Here is a 22,140-nt window from a genome sequence, read left to right on the forward strand (position 1 = left end):
GCCATGTTATTATGCTTGTAGGTGTATTTTGTTTTTAAAGGGAATTGTACTTAATTTTCATGTCATTTATTGTCACAGCTTGGATCATAGATGCTTGGCTTTTAGTGTTGCCTTTTCTCTGGTTACTATGCTGAGGCAAGTCTAAAAACTGCAAAAGTATTTCACTGCAGCACAGTAAAGTGCCCTCTCAGTCTTTTGGCTGCTTAGATTTGTCTACTCATACATGGAGATGCAGAAGCACAAATTATGTAGCACGTCGTTTGGCTTGTTCTTCTGGAGACATCAAACTTAGCTTTCAGGTCTTATGGATGCTGTGGATACTAACTGCAGTATGCTTAATCTGTATTCATGTTAGGGTATTCATGCTCCTGTCATGCATTGGCCAAAGATCCCTAAGTAACAGCGGTGTTTTGGAAGGCCTTCTGAATCTCCTGGACAGCCTCCTGTCTCCACTGCAGCAGCCACAAGCTGCCGCTCAGCGCAGAACTGAAGGTAAAGCAACTGAGAATAGCGTCTTTGCAGCACCTGATATGTTAACTTGAGTTAGTAGAAGTTACAGATAGAGTTAAAGTCAGTGTTAATTTTTATGTAGTCAGATTTATTTATTTTTAAACAGACTGGTTTGTTCAAAAGTGGGATACAAGAGTGTGTTTGAAATGAAGTTGATTTTTTGTTTGTTTGTTTGTTTTTGTAAAAATTAAACAGGTGTTTTGGATATTCCCATGATCAGCTGGGTAGTGATGTTGGTCTCCAGACTGTTGGACTATGTAGCAAGTATCGAAGATGAGGCCTCAGGAGGGAAGAAGCACCTGGGAGGGAAAGAGCGGGAAAGACCTGTAACAGGTAAAATACCTGCATTCTACATTTCCCTGATATGTGTAAATGTTTTTTGTTTTTTTTTAAATTTTCTTTTTCTTTTTTTAATCTATAGGCACTGGAAATTGTGAAATTGAAACAAAACATAAACAGATGTTGATTGTCACTGACCAGTTGCTGATTGCAGTTTTGCTGTTAATTCATTGATAGCTTTGAAAGGGTATCAATTACCAAACAGCAGAAGCTTAATAGTAATCTTTATGAATATCAACTCAGTGAGGAACTGAATAGATATAAATAGAATATAAAATATTGCACATATAAAAGGCTCAGACAACGCTTGCATGAAGTGGTTGGCAGAATAGCAACATTTTTACTCACTACGCAATTAGATGACACAATGCAATTGCTTTTTTTTTTTCATTCTCCAATTTAGAAGTCTACAACTGCAAGAGAGCACAAAACAAAATTATGGTTAAACATTTAGCAATGACTGCTTATTAAGGTAGTTCCTAAATATAGGTAGAAAGATGGTATCTGAATAACTAAAGAGAAAAAGTGGTCAGGATTTTTACTCTTTACTTAGTGGTTGGACTTTGTTGAAAAAAGTCTCAAATCCATAAATCTTTGATGCTTATGCTTCAAATGGATGATGATTAACAAGATCTTGCTAACTCAGCTGCACATTAAATGACATCAATGCAAACATACATCTTTTACATATGATTGGAAATGGTTACAATCAAACTGCACTGTATGCTAAAGATGTTTGTCGCAGTCCTCAAACTCAGCTAAATCATTTGGAATTAAGCTGTTTGATTGTACGTCATACTCCTTAGTTGTTTGTCAGTCTTGTGTTACCTTCATTAATGTGCTGTATTTTTTTGTCCTGCAGGTATTCAGTGGAGTTTCATAAATAACAGCCTCCAGTCTCAGAACTCCAGCAGGTCAGCCAAAGGCAGCAGCAGCCTGGATCGCCTGTACTCACGCAAAATCCGTAAGCAACTTGTCCATCACAAGCAGGTAAATGTGTCCCATTTCAAAAGCAGCACACCTTCATATTTGTTTTTCTCAATTTTTAAGTGGTTAATTAAAACTTGATTTGAAATTTGCATTTGTTAGAATCAGGTTAGGGATTGTTTCCTATATTGGAATGCATCCAACAAGTAGATATTTCTGGAGTGATACTTTTACAGTACATAAACTTATTGTGGCCTTTTCATTGCAGCAGCTAAATCTATTGAAAGCAAAACAGAAGGCTCTGGTGGAGCAGATCGAGAAGGAGAAGATCCAGAGCAACAAAGGCTCCTCCTACAAACTGTTGGTGGAACAAGCCAAGCTGAAACAAGCTACATCCAAGGTGAGCAGCTCACCACACACTCAAAAAGATTAGGCTGTGAAGGAGGGCTGCAACTAAATCTGCCATTTCTTCTTTGATTAGTTGATTAGTCAGTGATTATTTCAGTAGCTTGCTGAGGGCAAACCTCCTGTTCTCCTGTTCCAGTACCTACTCCACCTGTGAATATCACCCTTTTGTCTCATCCCAATTCTGTGCATCACGGAGATTAATTTTCAATACTACAACTTGTTAATTTTTTCCTTTTTCAGCACTTTAAAGACCTGATCCGTCTGCGACGGACAGCTGAATGGCCCCGTTCCACATTGGATACAGAGTCCACAACAGCCAAAGAAGCCCCAGAAGTAGAACCTCTGCCCTTCACTTTATCTCATGAACGCTGTATCTCTGTGGTGCAGAAGCTGGCCCTCTTTCTCCTCTCCATGGATTTCACCTGCCATGCTGATCTGCTGCTCTTTGTCTGCAAAGTATTTATCTAACACTGGGAGTTAATCTAACACTGGGAATATATATACACAAATTTGACAGTCTAAAACTACAAATATTTATCTTATTTGTTTAGGTCCTGGCTAGGATAGCCAACGCCACAAGGCCCACAATCCACTTGTGCGAAGTGGTGTCTGAGCAGCAGCTAGAACGCCTGCTTCTCTTGCTTGTGGGAACGGATTTTAACCGGGGGGACATCTCCTGGGGAGGCGCCTGGGCACAATATTCCCTCACGTGTATGCTACAGGACATCCTGGCTGGTGTGTTTTCAGCTTAGCGTTACATTTGTTTGAATCTGATTAAAACGCACTGTTTGTGAGGCGAGCGGGTGACATATTAAATCTTGTGTGAAGCTGAACATTTAGTTTGGCACATTGTTGTTGCTGGAGTTTCAATTTGGCTTTAGAGCAGATTATTGTACCAATTGTTGTTGTTTTTTTAATCTCTTTGAAAGTTGGGGAATTATATTTGTATGTTCTCACATTAGCTTGAGCAAAAAACGTGGTGTGCAGACTTTGGTGCACATATTTGTTTCAACAGGGTCCTTTTCTTTTTTTGTCTCTAACTTTTTCCAACTGTAACATTTTTTTTACTTTAGTTTTGACATAGTACCATTTTCACAGAGCCACTGGTGTGGTTGTACAATGTTTACAGAGCACATTTCACAAGCTTTTATCAAAGCAATAATATAGAATATAATGAGGCACATTAAGCACATGGATTGTAAATTTTCTTATTGTTATTGATGTAAAAATTAGACTTGTTATTCAGATTTTCTGTTTCATGTTTGGTGTCCTTTAACAACTTCATCTTCATTAAGTCGGTGCATGTCTGGTGTACTTGAACATGTATTCTTCTCAGGTGAACTGCTGTCTCCAGGCTCTCTAGATGTCATGGATGAGGTGGTGGTGTGTGAGGAAGCCGGGACATCGTCCTCCTCTGCGGGAGCAGATTCGGAGGACTCGCTGTCCCAGCCAGCACCCATCCCCCTGGTAGAGAGCATTGATGAGGCCCTTGTGCCTGATATCATCGCAGGTACTACCGGGACCTCCTCAGTATTCCAAAGTGCGTGGGTAGCCCTCTATAACACCCCCCCCCCCCCCCCCCCCCCCCCCACACACACACACACACACACTTACACTGACTTGAGTGACATGTTTATTGTTTTTTCTCACAGTGTGTTGTTATTATTTGTAGCTATTATGAATTGGAGTGAGCAGTTCAGGCATAGTTCCAGCCAGTTTTAGGCCTTTAATTTTTGCACAATTTCAGTGTGTATTTTATTTTTCCTTGTGCCAGTTTACCTCACAGGGTGAGCAGGCAACTATATTCAGCAAGGCTAAATGCAGTGACCTAGCTAAAAAAAAACTACTCCCATACAAGACTACAGTTTTAGCTGGATTGGGGTTAAAATTGTCTACAGATGTGAGAGATTTTCTTGCTTGTATGTTTTTGTAATGTGCGTGCTTGGCAATATTAAAGCTGTTTTCACTATCCAAAGGTGCTCCACCTCTGTCATCTTTGGAAAAAGATAAAGACATAGACTTTGACTTGCTACAAGACCTGATGGATGTTGATATTGATCCTTTAGATATTGATTTGGAAAAAGATCCACTTGCTGCCAAAGTGTTTAAGGTATGTGCATGATAACAAGCTACTTTCATTCTTTCTGTCATGTCTCTACTGGAAATTAATGCAGTGACACTCACTAAGGTTGGGTGATTGGACTAATTTATTGGCCATCGATGATAGGCTGGGCCTTTCACAGATCGTTTTTACAAGAGCTATTTATTTATTTATTTGCCCATGAGTAAGTTTGTTAGTAATGTTGGTTGAAGCTAGGAGAAACAGTCAACAGAAAAACTAAAAGCGCCGTTTTCGCAGCACCCTTTTCCAGCTGCAAGCAAATGCAGTGATTCATTTACTCAAACTCATACCAGAAAGAAAGACAGGCAGTAGCCTATGTTCAGAAAAACATGTTGTTGTTAAACCTGAAATAAAGGACTTTTTTCTCTTGCTTAAAATCACAGTTAAGATATAAACTAATGTTGCTGTAAGATCAAACAACCTGAAAAGAGTAACAAGCTATGTTTGTTAGCTAAGTGATCTAAAGCATCACAGAAAACGAACTCATTGCAAATGACGTTTTCAAAGTAATTCTTCTGCCTTCATTTGACTACTTTGAACTTGATGTAATTATTAAGGTTATGTTTGCTGTGGAAAACTAAAAAAGATTCAAAAGCAAATGTAGAAATGAATTCTGTCTGCAGACAGTTGATGTCCTTACATTTACCATCCCCTTTCTCATGTTCATCTTTAGCCCATCAGCAGCACGTGGTATGACTACTGGGGTGCTGACTATGGCACATATGGGTACAACCCATACATTGGGGGGGTTGGTATCCCAGTGTCCAAACCTCCAGTTGTTGCTGAAAAGCCAGGGTCGCAGGGTCTGTCAGTGTCCGTGTCACAGGGTGAGGAGAGGCCTAATTTTATCTTTTAGGGTTCTTTTTTCTCCAATATGGACCTGAACACATTTTCTGCATTCTTTCCATGCCACTTTTTGAGCTTCTGCCTCTGTTTCACAGCACTGGATGCCCGACTAGAAGTGGGCCTGGAGCAGCAGGCTGAGCTGATGCTAAAAATGATGGCAACTCTACAAGCGGACTCCATTCTACAAGCACTCACTTCCAGTTCATCCACAGGTAAATGAAGTAACAGTTTAAAAGTGAAGTGAAGCACACATTCTTTCCAGTGTTCCAGTGTTGGACTTGTGCTGATGGTCTGATACTGATTTTCTGTTGTGCTTATAGTGAGCCAGTCTTCCAATGGGACTGATGACTCCCTGCTCAGAGCTCTCCATAGTGGAGGCTCTCCCCCAAACAGCAGCCTGATAGTCCAGCCCTCATCCATCCCAATTCTGAGTGCCTGCTTCAACAAGCTCTTCTCCATGCTGCTGGTCCACCATGTACAGGTCAGAACAGCCACTAACTGGAATCACAGTTTAAGATGCTTTGATTCAGATGCTTAGTACTCAGGAGTACAAAGTCATTGGACCCACAAGATCAATTACTCTTACCTGCTGTTTAGTCCAATGCTCTACTTTAACTTCTTTTAGAGTAAATTTGAAGTATAATATCTAACTTGTAACTTAAAAGATTAAACAAACCTCTTTTTTCCCTTCTGAAACATGTCTGCACTTGAACAACCACACTGTACTGTGCTGTATTTATTAAACCTTGTAAATTGAACATCTGGAATGTACTGACAGAAAAGTGATTTTATTGGTTGGACTCTTCTGAAAGGACTTATTTTTAAATATAAGTGGTGACCACTGCAGAATTTTGTATGTATGACTTCGATAAAGAAGAGTAAGGGAACACCCACAGACACTAAATGTTATTTTCTCCACTCTCAGCTGGAATCCCTGCTGCAGCTCTGGCTAACGCTCAGTCTGAACACTTGTTCTGGGGGCAGCGAGGAGAGCGGGTCTGACATCTTTCTGTTCAATGCCAGCCGAGTGCCCACCATCCCGCTCAACCAAGGTTAGGGCTTTTCTACTCCGCTCTCTAATTTGGAGCTGTATGGAGTTTATATATGGTTACATTGCTTTATATTGTTCTTTTTTGTGTTTGTGTCTGTGTTCAGCATCCATCAGCAGTTTCCTAACCGTGCTGGCGTGGTACCCCAACACTTCCCTGAGAACATGGTGTCTGGTTCTGCACTCTCTCACTCTGATGACTAATATGCCAGCTTGCGGTCAGTACTCGGCTCTTCACTGGTTTGTTTACCAGTGGATTTTCTTTTCACATTATTTTCAAATGACTCTGCAAGGGGTATCATTGAGAAAGTTGTTTAATAATGGATTGCATTTATATAGTGCTTTTCTAGGCACCCAAAGCGCTGTGCAATTCCACTATTCGTTCACTCTCACATTCACACACTGGTCCAGGCAGACCACAGTTGTAGCCATATCGCACCATCGGCCCCTCTGGCCAACACCAGTAGGCGGTAGGGTAAAGTGTCTTGCCCAAGGACACAACAACCAGGACAGAGGTGGATCGAACCGGCAACCTTCCGGTTACAGATGAGCTTCCCAACCACCTGAACAACGGTCGCCCCCGTTTAAGCATTCTTGTATGTTTATGTTTTCATGTTTATGAAAAAATGTTAAAAAATCCAAACTAATCCACCTTTTTATAGTGCACCCGCGTTTCTTTTCAGTCATTTCACTCGTTCAGCACATATCAACCCCACACATGTCCTGGCTTAAGACAACTCTGTTGACACTTTCAAGGCAGGTGACCTGTAATGACATATGTGCGACCCTCTTGGACATCTATAGTCCTATCACAGTCATTCCTCAGTTTGTACACTCTTCATCACGGTAACAACACCTCTGCTGAGTCGGGCTAGCTAGCTACTGTTAGTTAGCTCTGTTGTCTACCAACTTTAAGGTAGCCTTCATTGTTGTTAGCCATCACTGCCCGGTTGGAATGTGGGCTCCTTCAGCAGCACTAATGTTGAAGGTTTCCTGAGCATTGTTTCTTGCTTTGCGTTTTGATATGAGTATCAAATCCAAGCAAGCAAAGCAAAAATGTTGTGTTCACCCCTTTCCTCAGGTGTGTGGTTTCACTTTCCATGATAAGGTGTACCCTGTTTGCCTGGGGATTGTCCACACTAGGGTGGATTGGCTGAGCCCATAGTTTGTGACTTTTGCCGCCATGTCCCACATTTGGTTCTGAAAAGATGGGTGACGTTTGTGGATAAACTGCTTGAAAGATGGCTATAACATGGATTGACCCTCTCCTCTCCAAATTTAGGGAACATGCTTCATCTGAGTCAGATGATATCAGATTAAGCAATTGATGCCAGTCGATGCCCCAGCAAATAGATGACCACATGATGTATGTTGATGAGTTTCCCAAGTGAGAGACGAACTGTGCAAGAGCACTGGCCAACATCAGTCTGAGTTAACCACTCAGCAGGATGACATGCTGGGCATCGGCCTGAATATGCATGGTATGTTAGAGGATGAGCTGTACCAGCCATGACAACATGTTTCCTGTTTTCTGCATCCACCTCAGAAAGTGGAATGATTCACAGGCGTTTTCCCTCAGAGCCAACAATGGTCAAAAGCTGCCTACCCATATTCCCAGATTTTAATGACACGGTTCGCTCAAGCAACTGTCTACCTGTGTCACTGTGTCCTGCTATAGACAGTATGTGGCGCTGAATGGTGTGGAAGTGGCTGGCTTAGTCAGTCCACCTCCTGCCGAGCCATTCCTGGTGGCTTAATAGTCCCACAACCGTTGGGGCTGTCCACTGTGAATGACTGTTAGTCCAATAATCTCACAGTTGACATTCAAACTCCAACTTAAATGGTCACCTTCCTTTGCACCACCACCGAAAAGCCAACCCTCTAAACTTCTACTCCCCCATTCATGCCTGCGCGTAGCCATGCCCCCGACACTTGCGCAGTAGGTTACATACATCTTAACATGATCCTTGTTGAACCATTGCATTGTAGGTGGCTTACAACAACGGCTATCAGCCACCTGCATGCAATGGAGTCTTGCTATCCCTTGTCGTTTTTTTTTTTGTTTTGTTTTTTTAACATCTTGGCTCTAATGTGTTGACTCGCATGATCAAAAGTGGGTCAGTGACCCTCAGGACTATGTCAAAGGGAACAGCTCACTAGGGATTAAATACCTGTGACTCTCTATCATTTGAGTAAGACATGAAATGTCTTCATAAACCTAAAAAAAGTCCAGCTGACCCCCCCCCCCCCCCCCCCCAGTTGTCTAGATTACCATAACCTGCTTTTATTATTATTATTATTATTATTACTATTTTGTTTAAAAAAAAAAAACTTCTGAAATTCTAGTCTCCAACAACGGGATGAGCTCTCAGGAAAGCACAGCTCAGCAGATGGTGTCTGATCCCAACCTGATCCATGTCTTGGTGCGCTTCCTGTCTGGCAGCAGCACCAATGGGACAAGCCAACACAGCTCTCAGGTGGGACCAACTGCCACCCAGGCCATGCACGAGTTCCTGAGCCGCCTGCAGGTTCACCTGTCCTCCACATGTCCACAGATGTTCAGCGAGTTCCTGCTCAAACTCATGCACATCTTGTCTACTGAGAGGTACATTTTCACTTTTTTAGTTGTTAGTGTACATTAGGTATAATCAATAATTTTGACAGTAAGTATAATGTTTAATGGTATGAGTGGTTCTAATTAATGGTTCTGAAACTCTCAGGGGTCCATTCCAGTCAGGCCAGGGTCCATTGGATGCCCAGGTGAAGCTGCTTGAGTTTACTCTAGAGCAAAATTTTGAGGTGGTGTCAGTGGCCACTATCACCTCAGTTATTGAGTCCATCACGTTCTTGGTTCACCACTACATTACCTGCTCAGATAAAGTGGTTTCTCGCAGTGGCTCAGACAGCTCAGTGGGAGCCAGAGCTTGTTTTGGGGGTCTGTTTGCCAACATAATCCGGCCAGGAGACGCAAAGGCAGTCTGTGGAGAAACCACACGTGACCAGCTAATGTTTGATCTTCTCAAGCTGGTGAATGTGCTGGTGCAACTACCTTTGTCTGGAGACAGAGAGTTCAGCGGGCGGCTGCCACCATCAGGCAGTGGAGCAGCTGATAGCAGTGTGTCTGATGAAGAGAAGGTCTGTGGCAGCAAAGAAAGTGTAGCTGGTGGATCAGCATCCAATCAGGGCCCTCCTGCAGGTGTGGCTGATCTGGTGCTTGCCAATCAGCAGATAATGAGCCAGATCTTGTCTGCGCTGGGCCAGTGCAACAGCAGCGCCATGGCCATGATCATAGGTAAGACAACTCTACAAAGAATTATGTGATCTACCAAATATTTCAGCACTCAGATTTTATGGTCTGTAGCCTCATTGTTGTTTGACTTAAACCATTCTCATAAACCTTGCTTCTGGAATTAAAAACACACATATCACCGAAATAGTACACAACGCACCAAATGGTGCACAAAGATAGTTTGAACAAAAGCCAGTGAACAAAGTTGAGTTTCTAGCAGGCAGAGAGCCTGATATTTTCTTGGTAAATGACAGCCAAAAATTGTGCAACATTAGCAGTAAATGTTGTTTTTACATCACCTGGCCACAAACTCTTAAGTGAAGCTGCAGTGGGATAGAAATATTAAGTGTTATGTTTAGGATGTTAAGCACGGTTTGTGCAGAAGCAGCCTCTTGGTCACAAAATACATTTGTGAGGTTAGCTAATTTTATACACGCTTGAGTTATAACTAACTAAATTAGTAATGACAATTGTATACCAGTAGCCATCTAACATTAGCAGCACTACCATAAAACTCTGTAAGAGTAAGAATGCGTCTGATAAAATTTCACTTGTGGCTGAATTGTTCCTTTAACAAAGCACCAAACATATTTAAATGTATGTGGACAAGCATTGCCTATAACTATGAGCTGACTATTCTTGCTCTGTGTTCTGCAGGAGCCAGCGGTCTCCACCTGACTAAACATGAGAACTTCCACGGTGGTCTAGATGCCATCTCAGTGGGTGACGGCCTCTTCACCATCCTTACCACTCTGAGCAAGAGAGCCACCTCAGTCCAGGTCATGCTACAGCCCATCCTCACTTACATGGCTTGTGGTTATATGGGCAGACAGGTGAGCTTCATTCTGCTGGGGTCTGGCCTTTGATCATCTGAACAAATACAGAGCAGTGCTGACGCATATTTATTTATTTATTTATTTATTTATTTATTTTCCTCCATCTTGTTATTGCACATTCTTTAGGGATCGCTCTCCACCTGTCAACTGTCAGAGCCTCTTCTGTGGTTCATACTTCGAGTGTTGGATACCAGTGAGGCTCTTAAGGCCTTCCATGACATGGGTGGGTGTATACACCTAATATCTGTATATTTCTTTGATTGTCAAAGCATTGTGTCCATAGTACTACCAAGACCTTACTCATAGTTTCAACATTCATGTCAGAGAGCCCCAAGCTTTAAGATTTGAATAGGTTTTAAAGTTTTGCTGTTGAGTTTCTTTGTAAACCAAGTATTTGAAGTACAAGTTACTCCCTCATCCATGTTTCTTAGCTTGCAGTTCCATCTTCCCAGCTTTTGTTTGCACATTGAGCCATATCTTGTTCAATAGAATAGTATTTAGCACAATTAGGTGTTAATGGTCATGGAAAAATATCTCCATAACCATTAAAACCCACATGGAGTTTAAGTCACAAAAGGTTCTTTTTGTTGATCAGCGCCCGAAGAGTCACCTGACATCTTTGTCACGCCACTGATTGTGGAAGGAATTGAAAAATTTAGCAAAGTCAGATTTTTTCAGTCGTTTCTAATTTTGTAGAAATTGAACATAGGTGCATTGCATAAGAATAGCAGTCAATGGTTTATGCTGTACTTGATGTATAAGAAAGCATAACTTTGTCTTTAACCAGGAGGTGTCCAGTTGATCTGTAACAACATGGTGACCAGCACTAGAGCCATTGTGAACACTGCACGCAGCATGGTGTCCACTATCATGAAATTCTTAGATACAGGTCCAGGAAAGACGGCAGATGGAAACCTCAAAGCCAGAGTGATGACATCGGAGCCGGACAATGCTGAGGGACTCCACAATTTTGCTCCTTTAGGTGCTTTCAGCTAATTTTGAATTCCATCACTCCATCTCATAGGACAATACCTGAATAAAATTGACAATCGTATTCCTACTCTTCTGTAATCTGCATGATCTGTGTTGCTTCCCAGGTACTATCACATCCAGCAGCCCAACAGCACAGCCTGCAGAGGTCCTCCTCCAGGCCACCCCTCCACACCGACGGGCCCGCTCCGCTGCCTGGTCTTACATCTTCTTGCCAGAGGAGGCCTGGTGTGATCTCACTATCCATCTTCCAGCTGCCGTGCTGCTGAAGGAGCTTCATATCCAGCCGCACCTAGCTTCTCTAGCTAGTGAGTAGGAATTTCTTTAAAGATGAGTGGGCCACAACCTCTCTTGAGATTTGTGTAAACCTGGTGACCAATAAATGTCTAACAGCTGTGCTTGCCACAAGGGTTTCTCAATCAACTACTAAGCCATTTTTTGCTTTGTGATTGAATACTCAACTCAATGACATGTCAATGTCATTGAGTTGACATGTCATTGAGTTGAGTTGTAATTTTTTGTAATTACATAAAAATTACAAACTTTTATGTAATTTGTTTTTTCTGGAATTTTGGTTGATATTCTGTCTCAATTAAAATGAAACTACCAACAACTGTTCATTTCTAGTTAGTAAGCAAACTTAGAAATTCAGCCTGGGATAAAGTAATTATTTTCCCTACTGTAAATAAACTATACTAAAATGTTGGTCAAGAGGACACTGCTTTTCCCTTCACATTGAGCTAAATTCCTGTTAATTAAAAAAAAAAACGGTGGCAGACATTATGGTGTTTATTCAGTAATCTTCGTTTCACTTCAGGAGTTCACCCATTCATTTTCTGCCTTTCGTCTTACCAACCAGCCTGTCCCTCCTCGGTCTCAGTGGAGATCAGTGCTGATGGGGTCAACATGTTGCCGCTGTCCACGCCAGTCATCACGAGTGGCTTGACGTACATTAAGATCCAGCTGGTGAAAGCAGAGGTGGCTTCGGCTGTTTGTCTGAGGTTACATCGGCCTCGTGATGCCAGCAACCTGGGTCTCTCTCAGATCAAACTCTTGGGTCTGACAGCATTTGGTAACACCTCCTCTGCAACAGTCAATAACCCCTTTCTGCCTTCTGAGGACCAGGTCTCCAAAACAAGGTAATCATGATGCATCCTGTATGCAGTGTGTGTCTATATTTGGCTGTTGGTATGAACTTCTCCATCTCCCTGTACAGCATTGGTTGGCTGCGTCTTCTCCACCACTGCCTGACCCACGTCAGTGACTTGGAAGCCATGATGGCCAGTGCTGCAGCACCCACTGCCAACCTGCTGCAGACCTGCGCCGCACTGCTCATGTCACCTTACTGTGGCATGCACTCACCCAACATTGAGGCTGTGCTGGTCAAGATCGGCTTGCAATCCACACGCATTGGACTCAAACTCATCGACATTCTGCTGAGAAACTGTGCTGCGTCTGGCACCGACCCTGCCAGTGAGTCACTCATAGCTGAGTCACTACTGAGACGTGACTATGTCCTTAAAAAGCATAAAAAAACCCCATTGAAAATAGCCACATTTATTACAATGAGAGATTATTAAATGATGTGGCGGTTTGAAAGATTAACAAGGTCAAGTTTCACATGTTGTTTTGCCATTTAGAAAGGTTTTTTCTAGCATTAATGAATCTGGTGCTGTATTGTTTTTGCGCTGTGTGATTGCAATACATATAGCTGTAAATGTGATCTTATCTTATTATCTTATCTGTCTGGTGTTTTGTCTTGAATTTTTTTTGTAAATATTTATCTGATATTGCATTATCCAAATACATTTGGTTTAACTACATTTTATGGGGCAAAAATACAAAATATTTGTTAGTGGTCTGATTATTAATTACAGACCACTTGTGATTCTTAGCCTTAGTAAAGTGTTGAAATTGTTGTGTAAAGCAATGGATTTAACAAGACATTACACAATACACAGTGCAATGTTAAACTAACCACTTCCCAGTAAACCTGTTAATATTTGGACTGTGGAAGAATTTTCTGACACATGTGCATCATGTTCTGGGCAGGCAGCATGACTTTGTCAGCATTTTTATTTTTAAAAATGTTTCAATAATTTAACATCATCAAAAAATGTACTGTTTCTTTAAAGATTTGAACAGTCCTCTGCTGTTTGGACGACTAAACGGCCTTTCCTCAGATTCCACCATAGACATTCTATACCAGCTGGGCACCACACAGGACGCAGGGACCAAAGACAGGTACTCCTCCGTCTTTGCCACGACTCAACACTCCCCCTTTAGGTTCTCTCAAAGTGCATAAAGTGCATCAACTGATGAGAAACAGTCTCCCGTCAAGGTGATATTCCAGACAGACTCATAAGCTGATAGTAAAAAGTGTCCTTTCACTCTCCTTTTCTTTTTTTTTTTTTGTCTTTTTACTGTCATCTCATTGTTTGTTGCATATAAATTCTGCCCCAAGGTGGTTCTCACTAAGAAATTGAGGACCTTTTTTATGTAAAAAAAACAAACAAACAGAAAAAACATTACCGTGCCCAGCACTTGAGCCATTTGACTTATTTGTCAAATCTCTGAATTCTAAACCTCCAGGATCCAGGCTCTTCTGCAGTGGGTCCATGACTCTTCCCATGTGGCAGCCCATAAGATGAGTGGTCCAATGGGATACATTGGGCATGCTGCTGGCTCTTCCTCTGCTTCATCAAGGGAGTATGGTCTCCTTATGCCATCGCCCTCCCACCTCCACTGTGTGGCAGCCATCCTCTGGCACAGCTATGAGTTGCCTGTCGACTATGACCTGCCTACACTGCTCAACAGAGAGCTCTTTGAGTCAGTCCAGTGTCTTGTAGTTATTACACATGCATGTAGTTGGATTCATTAGTGGGTTTAAACAATATTCTTCTTAGCAGATTTATTACTGATTCCATTCTTTTCTTTGCTGTTCCCTTCAGGTTGCTGTATAACTGGTCCATGTCGCTGCCATGCAACATTGTGCTGAAGAAGGCCGTGGACAGCTTGTTGTGTTCCATGTGTCACATCCATCCCAGCTACTTCTCCTTGCTAATGTCCTGGATGGGGATTGTCTCACCACCCATCGCCACTCACTCTCAGGCTCAGCAGCGACGTCTTGCCATGACTGATGATGGCAAAAAGCAGCATGATGCTAACACCACTGCGGCGGGACTTACCGACGACTCCAAGCATGCCAGGCCACACATTAATCTGTCAGAATCCCAGCTAACCACACTAGCGGCTGCCTCCCAGTCACCAGGAGCAATAGAGCAGCTGCTGGATTCAGGCTTGCCCTCGCTGTTGGTTCGCAGCTTGGCTCAGTTCTGTTTCAGCCTCCTGGCCAGTGCAGACCTGCCTTTGCCCGCTGGTCAGGCCGAGAGACGACACCATCATCACCACTTTCACTCGTCCTCACACAATCGCCCGCCTCTCTCGGCAGAGCTGGCTGCTCCAGTGCTCCGGTTTCTCACAGAAGTAGGCAACAGTCACACCATGAAGGACTGGCTGGGAGGACCAGAGGTCAACCCACTGTGGACGGCACTGCTGTTCCTACTGTGCCACTCCAGTGCCAGTGCTGGGGCCAATGCTGGCTGTCAGCCTGGATTTGCTGCAGGTTCTCCTCCATCCCAACCTCAGCCTTTAGGCTCACGCTTCTCCTTGGCCTCCTCAGGGCAGACAGGAGGACTCACCACCCAGCAGAGGACAGCACTGGAGAATGCCACTGTGGCCTTCTTTCTCCAGTGTATCTCCTGCCACCCTAACAACCAGCGCCTTATGGCACAGGTCCTCTTACTAGTTATTATAGATGAAATAATAATAAAAATTAAAATAATAATGTTTTTCTTTTAACTTGTTAGATGTAGATTTGCACACATAATTAGACAAACGTGTTATTTAATGATTGCTAGTTGGTAAGCTAATTTATTTATAAATTGAAATTCAAATGTAGATATTCATTGGTTTCGGTCTTGGTTTTTAAGACTTCTGTCTTTGGCTGCAGGTTCTCTGTGAACTCTTCCAATCAGCACCTCAGCGAGGCAATGTACCTGTCTCTGGAAACATCTCAGGCTTCATTCGAAGACTGTTTCTGCAGCTCATGCTGGAGGATGAGAAGGTCACAGTCTTCCTACAGTCTCCCTGTCCGGTGGGTAACTCAATTATGTGGTCAACAGCGTTGCTCAGAAGTTTTACACAAACTATTGTGCTTTTTCTTAAATAAATGTTATTTCATTAAAGACTTTGAAATGAGGATGTGACATACAGCAAATGCCTGATGAAGTACTTGCTGTGAGCTTAAGGTGGCAGTGCAGCAGTATGAAGCATATGTTTGTTTGTTTTTTTCTGTATCACAACGGTCCCTTCACACTGATTCATGCCTGGCATTATGTGTTCTCAGTTACACCCTAATGGTTTATACTTTCTACTGCTCAGTTGCTGACTGTTACAAAAGCTTTGGAGACATGAGTGCCTGGAAGCATTGTATGGAGAAATTGGTTAATTACCCAAAGCAAGTCATTTTTCATTCATCTAGCTGAAATATCTCAATAATTGAGTAAATTTAGTGCAAACATTTATGGATTCCAGGTACTAAAGGTGATGTGATTTGAAAAAGGCATAAAGTTCTGGGCAACTTTGTTTAGGGCCAAATTGCGACACCTACTTAACAAAAGATGCTCAGACTAGGGCAGCTGTTTCAGTGATTCGCATGAGGCGTACAGCCTGCACCATGCAGTGAAGTCCCAAAAACTACAAAATTAAGAAAACCTTGGGGGTGGCCAAGATGATAGAAAGATGTCAGAACACACAGTGCTTTGTATGTTACAGAGCAATGGACTATTTGGCTGTAGACCAGAAAACAGCTAAATAGTCCCATATTGACAGCAAGTACAATATACTCTTTATGTTTAGTTTCTGCAGCTAACCTGATTGTGGTGTTTTCTTTTTTCCTTTCCTCCTCCTCAGTTATACAAAGGACGGATCAATGCAACCAGCCACATGATCCAGCATCCCATGTATGGAGCAGGCCACAAGTACCGCACCCTTCATCTACCAATTTCCACCACATTGGCTGAAGTCTTGGACCGGGTTTCTGGTATGTTTCAAGACAGAAAATTTCTCATTACAACAACAACAACAACCACATAAAGACTTCACTGCTCATAGTATGTACCAGAACATGTAGATGTTCCTGCCTTCAGGTTACACTTGCATTGTAACTGATGGAAAATGTCTTCTCTGCTCTTGACTTGAATGAGATTGCATGCTCTTTGTTTGGGAACCACAACACTGTATAGTATTCACTGACCTTTTTTGACCTCCTTTTCTTCTTTCCCCTCGCACCTTTTTTCCCCGTCCTGGGTGGTCCATAAAAAAAAAAAAAAAAAATTCCCTGTGCATCTCCTCTTAGCTCCAGAAAGCTTGAGAGGGGAGGTGTAATGGAGTCATCTTGACCACCTCAGCTGGCTCCTTTCAGTGCAAATAAGCAAAAGCTCAGTTCCAAGCTTTCTCAAGTCATTCCAAAACACAAAACTGTTCCAGGACTCTACAGTCCAATTAATTTTTTCAACAAATCTACTTTTCCATCAACGTTTGATTAAATATTTTTTCTTTTTTTTAAAATCAGTTTTGAGAGTTACAAGATTTCAGAAAATTTAAGCTCTTGCTTGTTCAGACATCTTTTAGAAGTCTTTGTTTTTGCCTCCATCAAGTCCTTATGTAAAGTTTTGTCAGTGAAACATCTTTCTATTTTTTTTTCTTCTTCCAGTTATTCTTTTCCTTGAAGAAAAGATGCTCATTCTTACACTCACATGAAAATGTCCTACTATAGCATAAATTTTCTCCTACCAGTATCGATTGGAAATCTTTCTTGGTGTAATAAAACATTTCTTTTAGCTTTTGAGAATGCTGTATAGAAACTCCGTCATGCTAGCTAGCACGCAGTACGAGTTATTGTAACTGACTGTAAAAAGTCAGCATAACGAAAATAAACTCCACCTAAACTTGGTTTATATCTGACCAGATAGACTGCAGTCATAACTTCTTACCTGAAGTTCAGTTCACCTGACACTCAGACCGGCGGCCGCCTCGGGTCTCTCCTCCTCCTGCCTCACCTTCCCTCATCTACCCACTGGCCTCTGTGGAAGCCCCGCCATAGCCACCACCAAACAACTGAGTTATTTTTACACATCGGCCAACATCTAGCCAATCCACCACCTCTCATTGTTCATGCCGTTACAAATTTAAAAAAAAAAAAAAAGCACTTTGGGTGCCTTGAAAAGCACTATATAAATGCAATCCATTATTATTATTATTATTATTATTTTATTATTATTATTATTAAAAAAAAATCATCTGCCCATAAAAACGAAAAATCACCATCGGGCATACCGGGCGATGGCCAGTCCAGCTATGTCTTGCAGTAACAGTGGCTGTTTTCATATTTGCAAACTCATGAAGCCAGGAGGCCATTTTGGAAGAGTTTGGAGGAGAAATACACAATTGTTGTGCCAATAGAAACTGTTTGAATGTAAGCATTTGACAGATGAAGGAAGCTGATGTACGGGGAATATGTTTGCAAATTGTAATAGGAAAATCAAATTATGTTTTTGTGTGCTCTAAATATGTTAGACCATAAAAGTTTCACACTAAATTATTGTCAAATAATGTTTTGAAGCCTCTAAACTAGCTTCAATAATATTGTCTTGCCTCACAGCTCGCAAATGTGTACTTCACTGTCCTGTACAAACTTGCACTGTGTTAAACAGGACAAGGCAACTGCTTCGGTTAAGCTTCCCATTGGAGCATTCCTCCTTTGGTCTCTCTTTGAATTTTAAACACCATCTTGAAGTAAATATGTTGTAACAAGTTTGTAGCACAGCAAACATAAATTACAGCATATCCCGCTGAACACTGTATTGTCAGTGTTAGTTTACTGTCTGATTCCTATTGCATATTTATCAAAGTATCTTGTTTACAATTCTTTGTTCAGTGAATGTGAAACGTAGTAATCCTTCTCTTAATTTCAGAAGTAAGTTTATTCCCAGAGATGTGTGCTCATTAAAGGTAGTATCAACAGTAGTGATAAAATAAATGGCAGAAATTACATTCTTACCACCAACACAGAATTTGGGAGTTGATACTTAAGTCCAAAAATACACTTCTCTTTCAGTCTTCTGGCCGTGGTTATCCAATGAGCAATCGTTACATTACCCTGGATAAGAGACATTAAACATTCATTTAGACTTAACATTGGTCCATAACCAAAATGCTACCGAACAGTCAGACTTTGCTAATTTTGTATCACTGAAAGTGAAAAAGATACTTAAAATTGGTCCCTGCCTCTAGTTTTTAAGGTATGCTAATAGGTCCATTCTAAGACTGAAATGTGAAACCTTTTGGGTGGCTGTGCTCAGGAGGTCGAACAGGTCATCTACCAGCTGGAAGTTTTGTTGTTTGATCGTGGCTGCTGCATGCAAACATATCCTTTGGCAAGGTACTGCTTTGGGAGTTACTTAACCCTTAGATTCATAATCCGGTGGAGTAAAAACCTATGTGAATGGTAAATGGACTGGTTCTTTATATAGTGCTTTTCTACTCTTGAGCACTCAAAGGGCTTTTATGTTGGATAGAAAGCACGTGGGCGTAGGAAAAAAGTGATCATGTGACTCTGTGAATGAAGCATGTTGTATAAAACACTTAGAAATGCTCTACTAGAGGAACCCCAAAAGTTGATTCAAAAGCATCGTAGTATGTAGTAATATTCAGATGGGCACTCTCTCTTAAGTATTCTGCCACTTTTGTTTAAAATAGAGTCTTATGGATTGAATTATACAAGTATAAAAGGCAATTGAGGGCAGCATAGTGGCACAGTGATGGGGAGTTTACATATTTGCAAGTTCTCTCTGTGTTTGCATGGGTTCTCTGGCTTTCTTCCACAGTCCAAAGACAGATGCAGTTGGTGGGATTAGGTTAATTGGTGAATCTAGTTGTCAATATGAATCGTTGTTTTTGTCTCTATGGCTACGTTCACACTGCAGGTGAAAGCGCATCAAATCCGATTTTTTTGACCCTATGCGACTCATATCCGATCATGGTGTGACAGTGTGAACGGCACAAATCCGATATTTTCAAATCCAATCTGGGTCACTTTCGTATGTGGTGCTGAATCCGATACATATCCGATGTTTCAGAAAGCGACTGCTGTTTCAATGGTCATGTCGCATTAAATCCGTCTTTTACATCACTGACACAAGACAGACGCCAATTATCAGCTCCGGAGAAGACATCGTGAACGCTTCCTGTCCATCGAGTGAAACTGTTGGGAAGACAACGTTGGAGAAACGTGAACATTTTATATGTTCTGTATAATCTGCAGATTCTGACAGAAATCTGCAGCTATCCTTGGAAGCACAGCTCCTCTAAAACAGCAATAAGGATCATTATTAGGTTATCTACATTATTATGTAAATAACAAATAACTTAAAGCAAAATTTGGGAAATGTAAAGTCCGAAGTCTTTATATTAAGGGCCATCAGTCAAACAATACTGTTTGCTCTGGGTCTAAACAGAGCCGTTGTGTGTGTGACGTCTTCTTTTGTGCATGCGGGCCGCTTTGAGCGTTCACACTAGAGTGCGTTTGCTGTCGCATTTTATTTGTAGTGTGAACGAGCAGACAAAAAAATCAGATTTGATCAAAAAATCTGAATTGAGCATTAAGACCTGCAGTGTGAACGTAGCCTATGTGTTGGCCCTGCGACAGACTGGCAACCTGCACCCTGCCTCTTGCCTTATGGTAGTTGGGATAGGCTGGATAAGCGGAAGAGAATGGATGGATGAAATGCAATTATAAAGTTTGGGTTGGGTGGGTTGGTTGGGACTTATGCTGGCTGGTGTCCTTTGCCCCCCGGTCCTTTACAAAGTGGAATTGGACCTTAACTATCTCTGTTCTTTTAATGTGCAGCAGTAGCTTGGCACATGCAAGATTTAGAATAGCTTCATTTACATAGAGATGTACTACTGATGTTGGGGGCAGGCTGAAATGGTGGTTGGGAGTCACATTGCGCAACGGGCTTCCCGTCAGCAGTCGGTGAGTTGGGTGGCTGCCCTTTGAGACTGCAGGGCTGCCCTAGTACCATGTTTGTGCTCGCTGGTGTCCTTCTGCATCTGATTATTGTCTCTTTGCTTGTGCAGTGCTATGGACTCCGCGTCCTGAATGTCTGTGCTGCCTGGGCGGGAGCAGGATATACACCCTGGCCTCAGTTGGGTTAAAGAGTAACCCCAAATACTGGTGGAGAATATTTTGTCTGGCTTATCGTGCTTGCACGCTATTGGCTTCACTGAGGATTGTAGCCACTTGGGGTCTGAGCTCATAGTTTCTCATCAGTGTTACGATATTTAAACTTTGGTGAGTCGTTTGACTTTGATGTGGGGAGGGATCAAAAAAAAAAATCTAAGAGAGCTACACGGTAGCCTGGCAGAAGTAGGAAGTGGAAAATTTCAGATTTTGTAAATGAGACTAGTGAGGTCTAAAGGCTACAGAACCACTGCCAAGACATTAGTGCATGACTTAGCCAAGTCAGGAATTGTAGTCTCAAAGAAGACCATTACTAGAAAGCTGTACAGGAACGAACTGCAACGTTAAAGACCACGAAAAAACACTTCTGAAGAACACAAATCCAATCTGAAGTATGCTGATGCAATTGGGAAAAAGAATATGTATGCTACAAGTAGGTCCTTTAATCAGTTGAGACAAAAAACTAGAGCTCTTTGAGCATAGAGATCCTGTTTATGTTCGGAGAAAGAAGGGAGAGGTGATCAACTCACGCTTTTCAACTTTAACTGGCTTTGTAAAGTAAGGACACAAGGGGGCAGCCCTTTCTCAAATTCCAAGCAAAATTTGATTAATTAAGAACTGGAGAAGTCATGTTTTTCAGTTATAAGAGCTGCAGTTTTAATTACAGCCTAAATTATTAACAAAATATCCCAGCAGTCAGCTCTGTCCTTGCAGTTTAATTCACTTGGCATTCTCTGGCTATCAAGGTCAGCTGTGCAGCGCTGATGCTGTGAGCTTCGGTATTACCTGTTAAGTACAAGGCAGCTATGATGAATAGCTCACCCCCTGGGACCTTGAAAAACCTGATACACTGCTGCTGTTACAGGGCAGTATGCATGTCTATAAGACATATCATCTTCTGGCTGTTCTTGTGTGGGTGAACAAATTTTGCATCTGATGCATCTTTTCTTTCCTTCTTTCTTTTAGCTTGCTAATGTTATTTAAACCAAAGCAATAAAAAAAACCAAGAAGTGTGACAAAATATATATTTAATTTTCTGTGTCTGTTTATCCAGATACACCCAGCATTACTGCCAAACTGATCAACGAGCAGAAAGAGGATAAGGAGAAGAAGAATCATGAAGAGAAAGAGAAGATGAAGGCAGACAACGGCTTCCAGGACAACTACAGTGTTGTAGTAGCCTCAGGTACAGTATGTGTGTCTTGTGTCATTTACACACCTAATAATGACACAGTATATAAGCTATGATGCATTTTGTTGAAAAACAAATATTGTTCTGTATTTCTGTATTTTTATTTTCTTCTCTGCCTTCAGGCTTAAAGTCCCAATCAAAGCGAGCTCTTTCCACCCCTCCCCGGCCTCCATCAAGGAGAGGCCGTGTCATGAGTGACAAGTTAACTGCTTCATCCAGTGTGGATCCTTCAGCTAAAACCATCAGTGTCCCTGTCTTCCACCTCTACCACAAGCTGCTTCCAGGTGCCACATACACAACCGATTCATATCAGACAGCAACAAGCGCAG

General features: G+C 41.9%; 1 protein-coding gene across 3 annotated transcripts in view; it reads left to right on the top strand.

The window, feature by feature from the left end:
• The window catches only part of birc6 (baculoviral IAP repeat containing 6), a 135,457-nt gene that overhangs the window by 59,299 nt on the left and 54,018 nt on the right, over window positions 1–22,140 (top strand). Inside the window, exons 31-58 of one of the 3 annotated variants that reach the window (XM_086258227.1) lie at window positions 356–492; window positions 706–843; window positions 1,712–1,839; window positions 2,045–2,176; window positions 2,425–2,640; window positions 2,736–2,919; window positions 3,521–3,724; window positions 4,161–4,294; window positions 4,980–5,133; window positions 5,248–5,364; window positions 5,473–5,633; window positions 6,078–6,204; window positions 6,308–6,418; window positions 8,547–8,805; window positions 8,921–9,492; window positions 10,147–10,322; window positions 10,452–10,548; window positions 11,113–11,307; window positions 11,423–11,623; window positions 12,175–12,454; window positions 12,532–12,788; window positions 13,451–13,559; window positions 13,908–14,144; window positions 14,267–15,110; window positions 15,328–15,471; window positions 16,290–16,419; window positions 21,674–21,805; window positions 21,934–22,095. In XM_086258227.1, the coding sequence (XP_086114353.1) occupies window positions 356–492; window positions 706–843; window positions 1,712–1,839; window positions 2,045–2,176; window positions 2,425–2,640; window positions 2,736–2,919; window positions 3,521–3,724; window positions 4,161–4,294; window positions 4,980–5,133; window positions 5,248–5,364; window positions 5,473–5,633; window positions 6,078–6,204; window positions 6,308–6,418; window positions 8,547–8,805; window positions 8,921–9,492; window positions 10,147–10,322; window positions 10,452–10,548; window positions 11,113–11,307; window positions 11,423–11,623; window positions 12,175–12,454; window positions 12,532–12,788; window positions 13,451–13,559; window positions 13,908–14,144; window positions 14,267–15,110; window positions 15,328–15,471; window positions 16,290–16,419; window positions 21,674–21,805; window positions 21,934–22,095 (5,738 nt within the window). The remainder of the gene's footprint in view (window positions 1–355; window positions 493–705; window positions 844–1,711; window positions 1,840–2,044; window positions 2,177–2,424; window positions 2,641–2,735; window positions 2,920–3,520; window positions 3,725–4,160; window positions 4,295–4,979; window positions 5,134–5,247; window positions 5,365–5,472; window positions 5,634–6,077; window positions 6,205–6,307; window positions 6,419–8,546; window positions 8,806–8,920; window positions 9,493–10,146; window positions 10,323–10,451; window positions 10,549–11,112; window positions 11,308–11,422; window positions 11,624–12,174; window positions 12,455–12,531; window positions 12,789–13,450; window positions 13,560–13,907; window positions 14,145–14,266; window positions 15,111–15,327; window positions 15,472–16,289; window positions 16,420–21,673; window positions 21,806–21,933; window positions 22,096–22,140) is intronic. The other 2 variants (XM_086258229.1, XM_086258228.1) reach the window with 2 other exon arrangements.

The sequence above is a fragment of the Aulonocara sp. 'chitande type north' Nkhata Bay genome, linkage group LG13 (genome assembly GCF_057382095.1).
Source record: "Aulonocara sp. 'chitande type north' Nkhata Bay isolate Kocher_YH1m ecotype deep benthic linkage group LG13, A_spYH_male_GT1.1, whole genome shotgun sequence".
In the NCBI taxonomy this organism is placed as follows: Eukaryota; Metazoa; Chordata; class Actinopteri; order Cichliformes; family Cichlidae; genus Aulonocara; species Aulonocara sp. 'chitande type north' Nkhata Bay.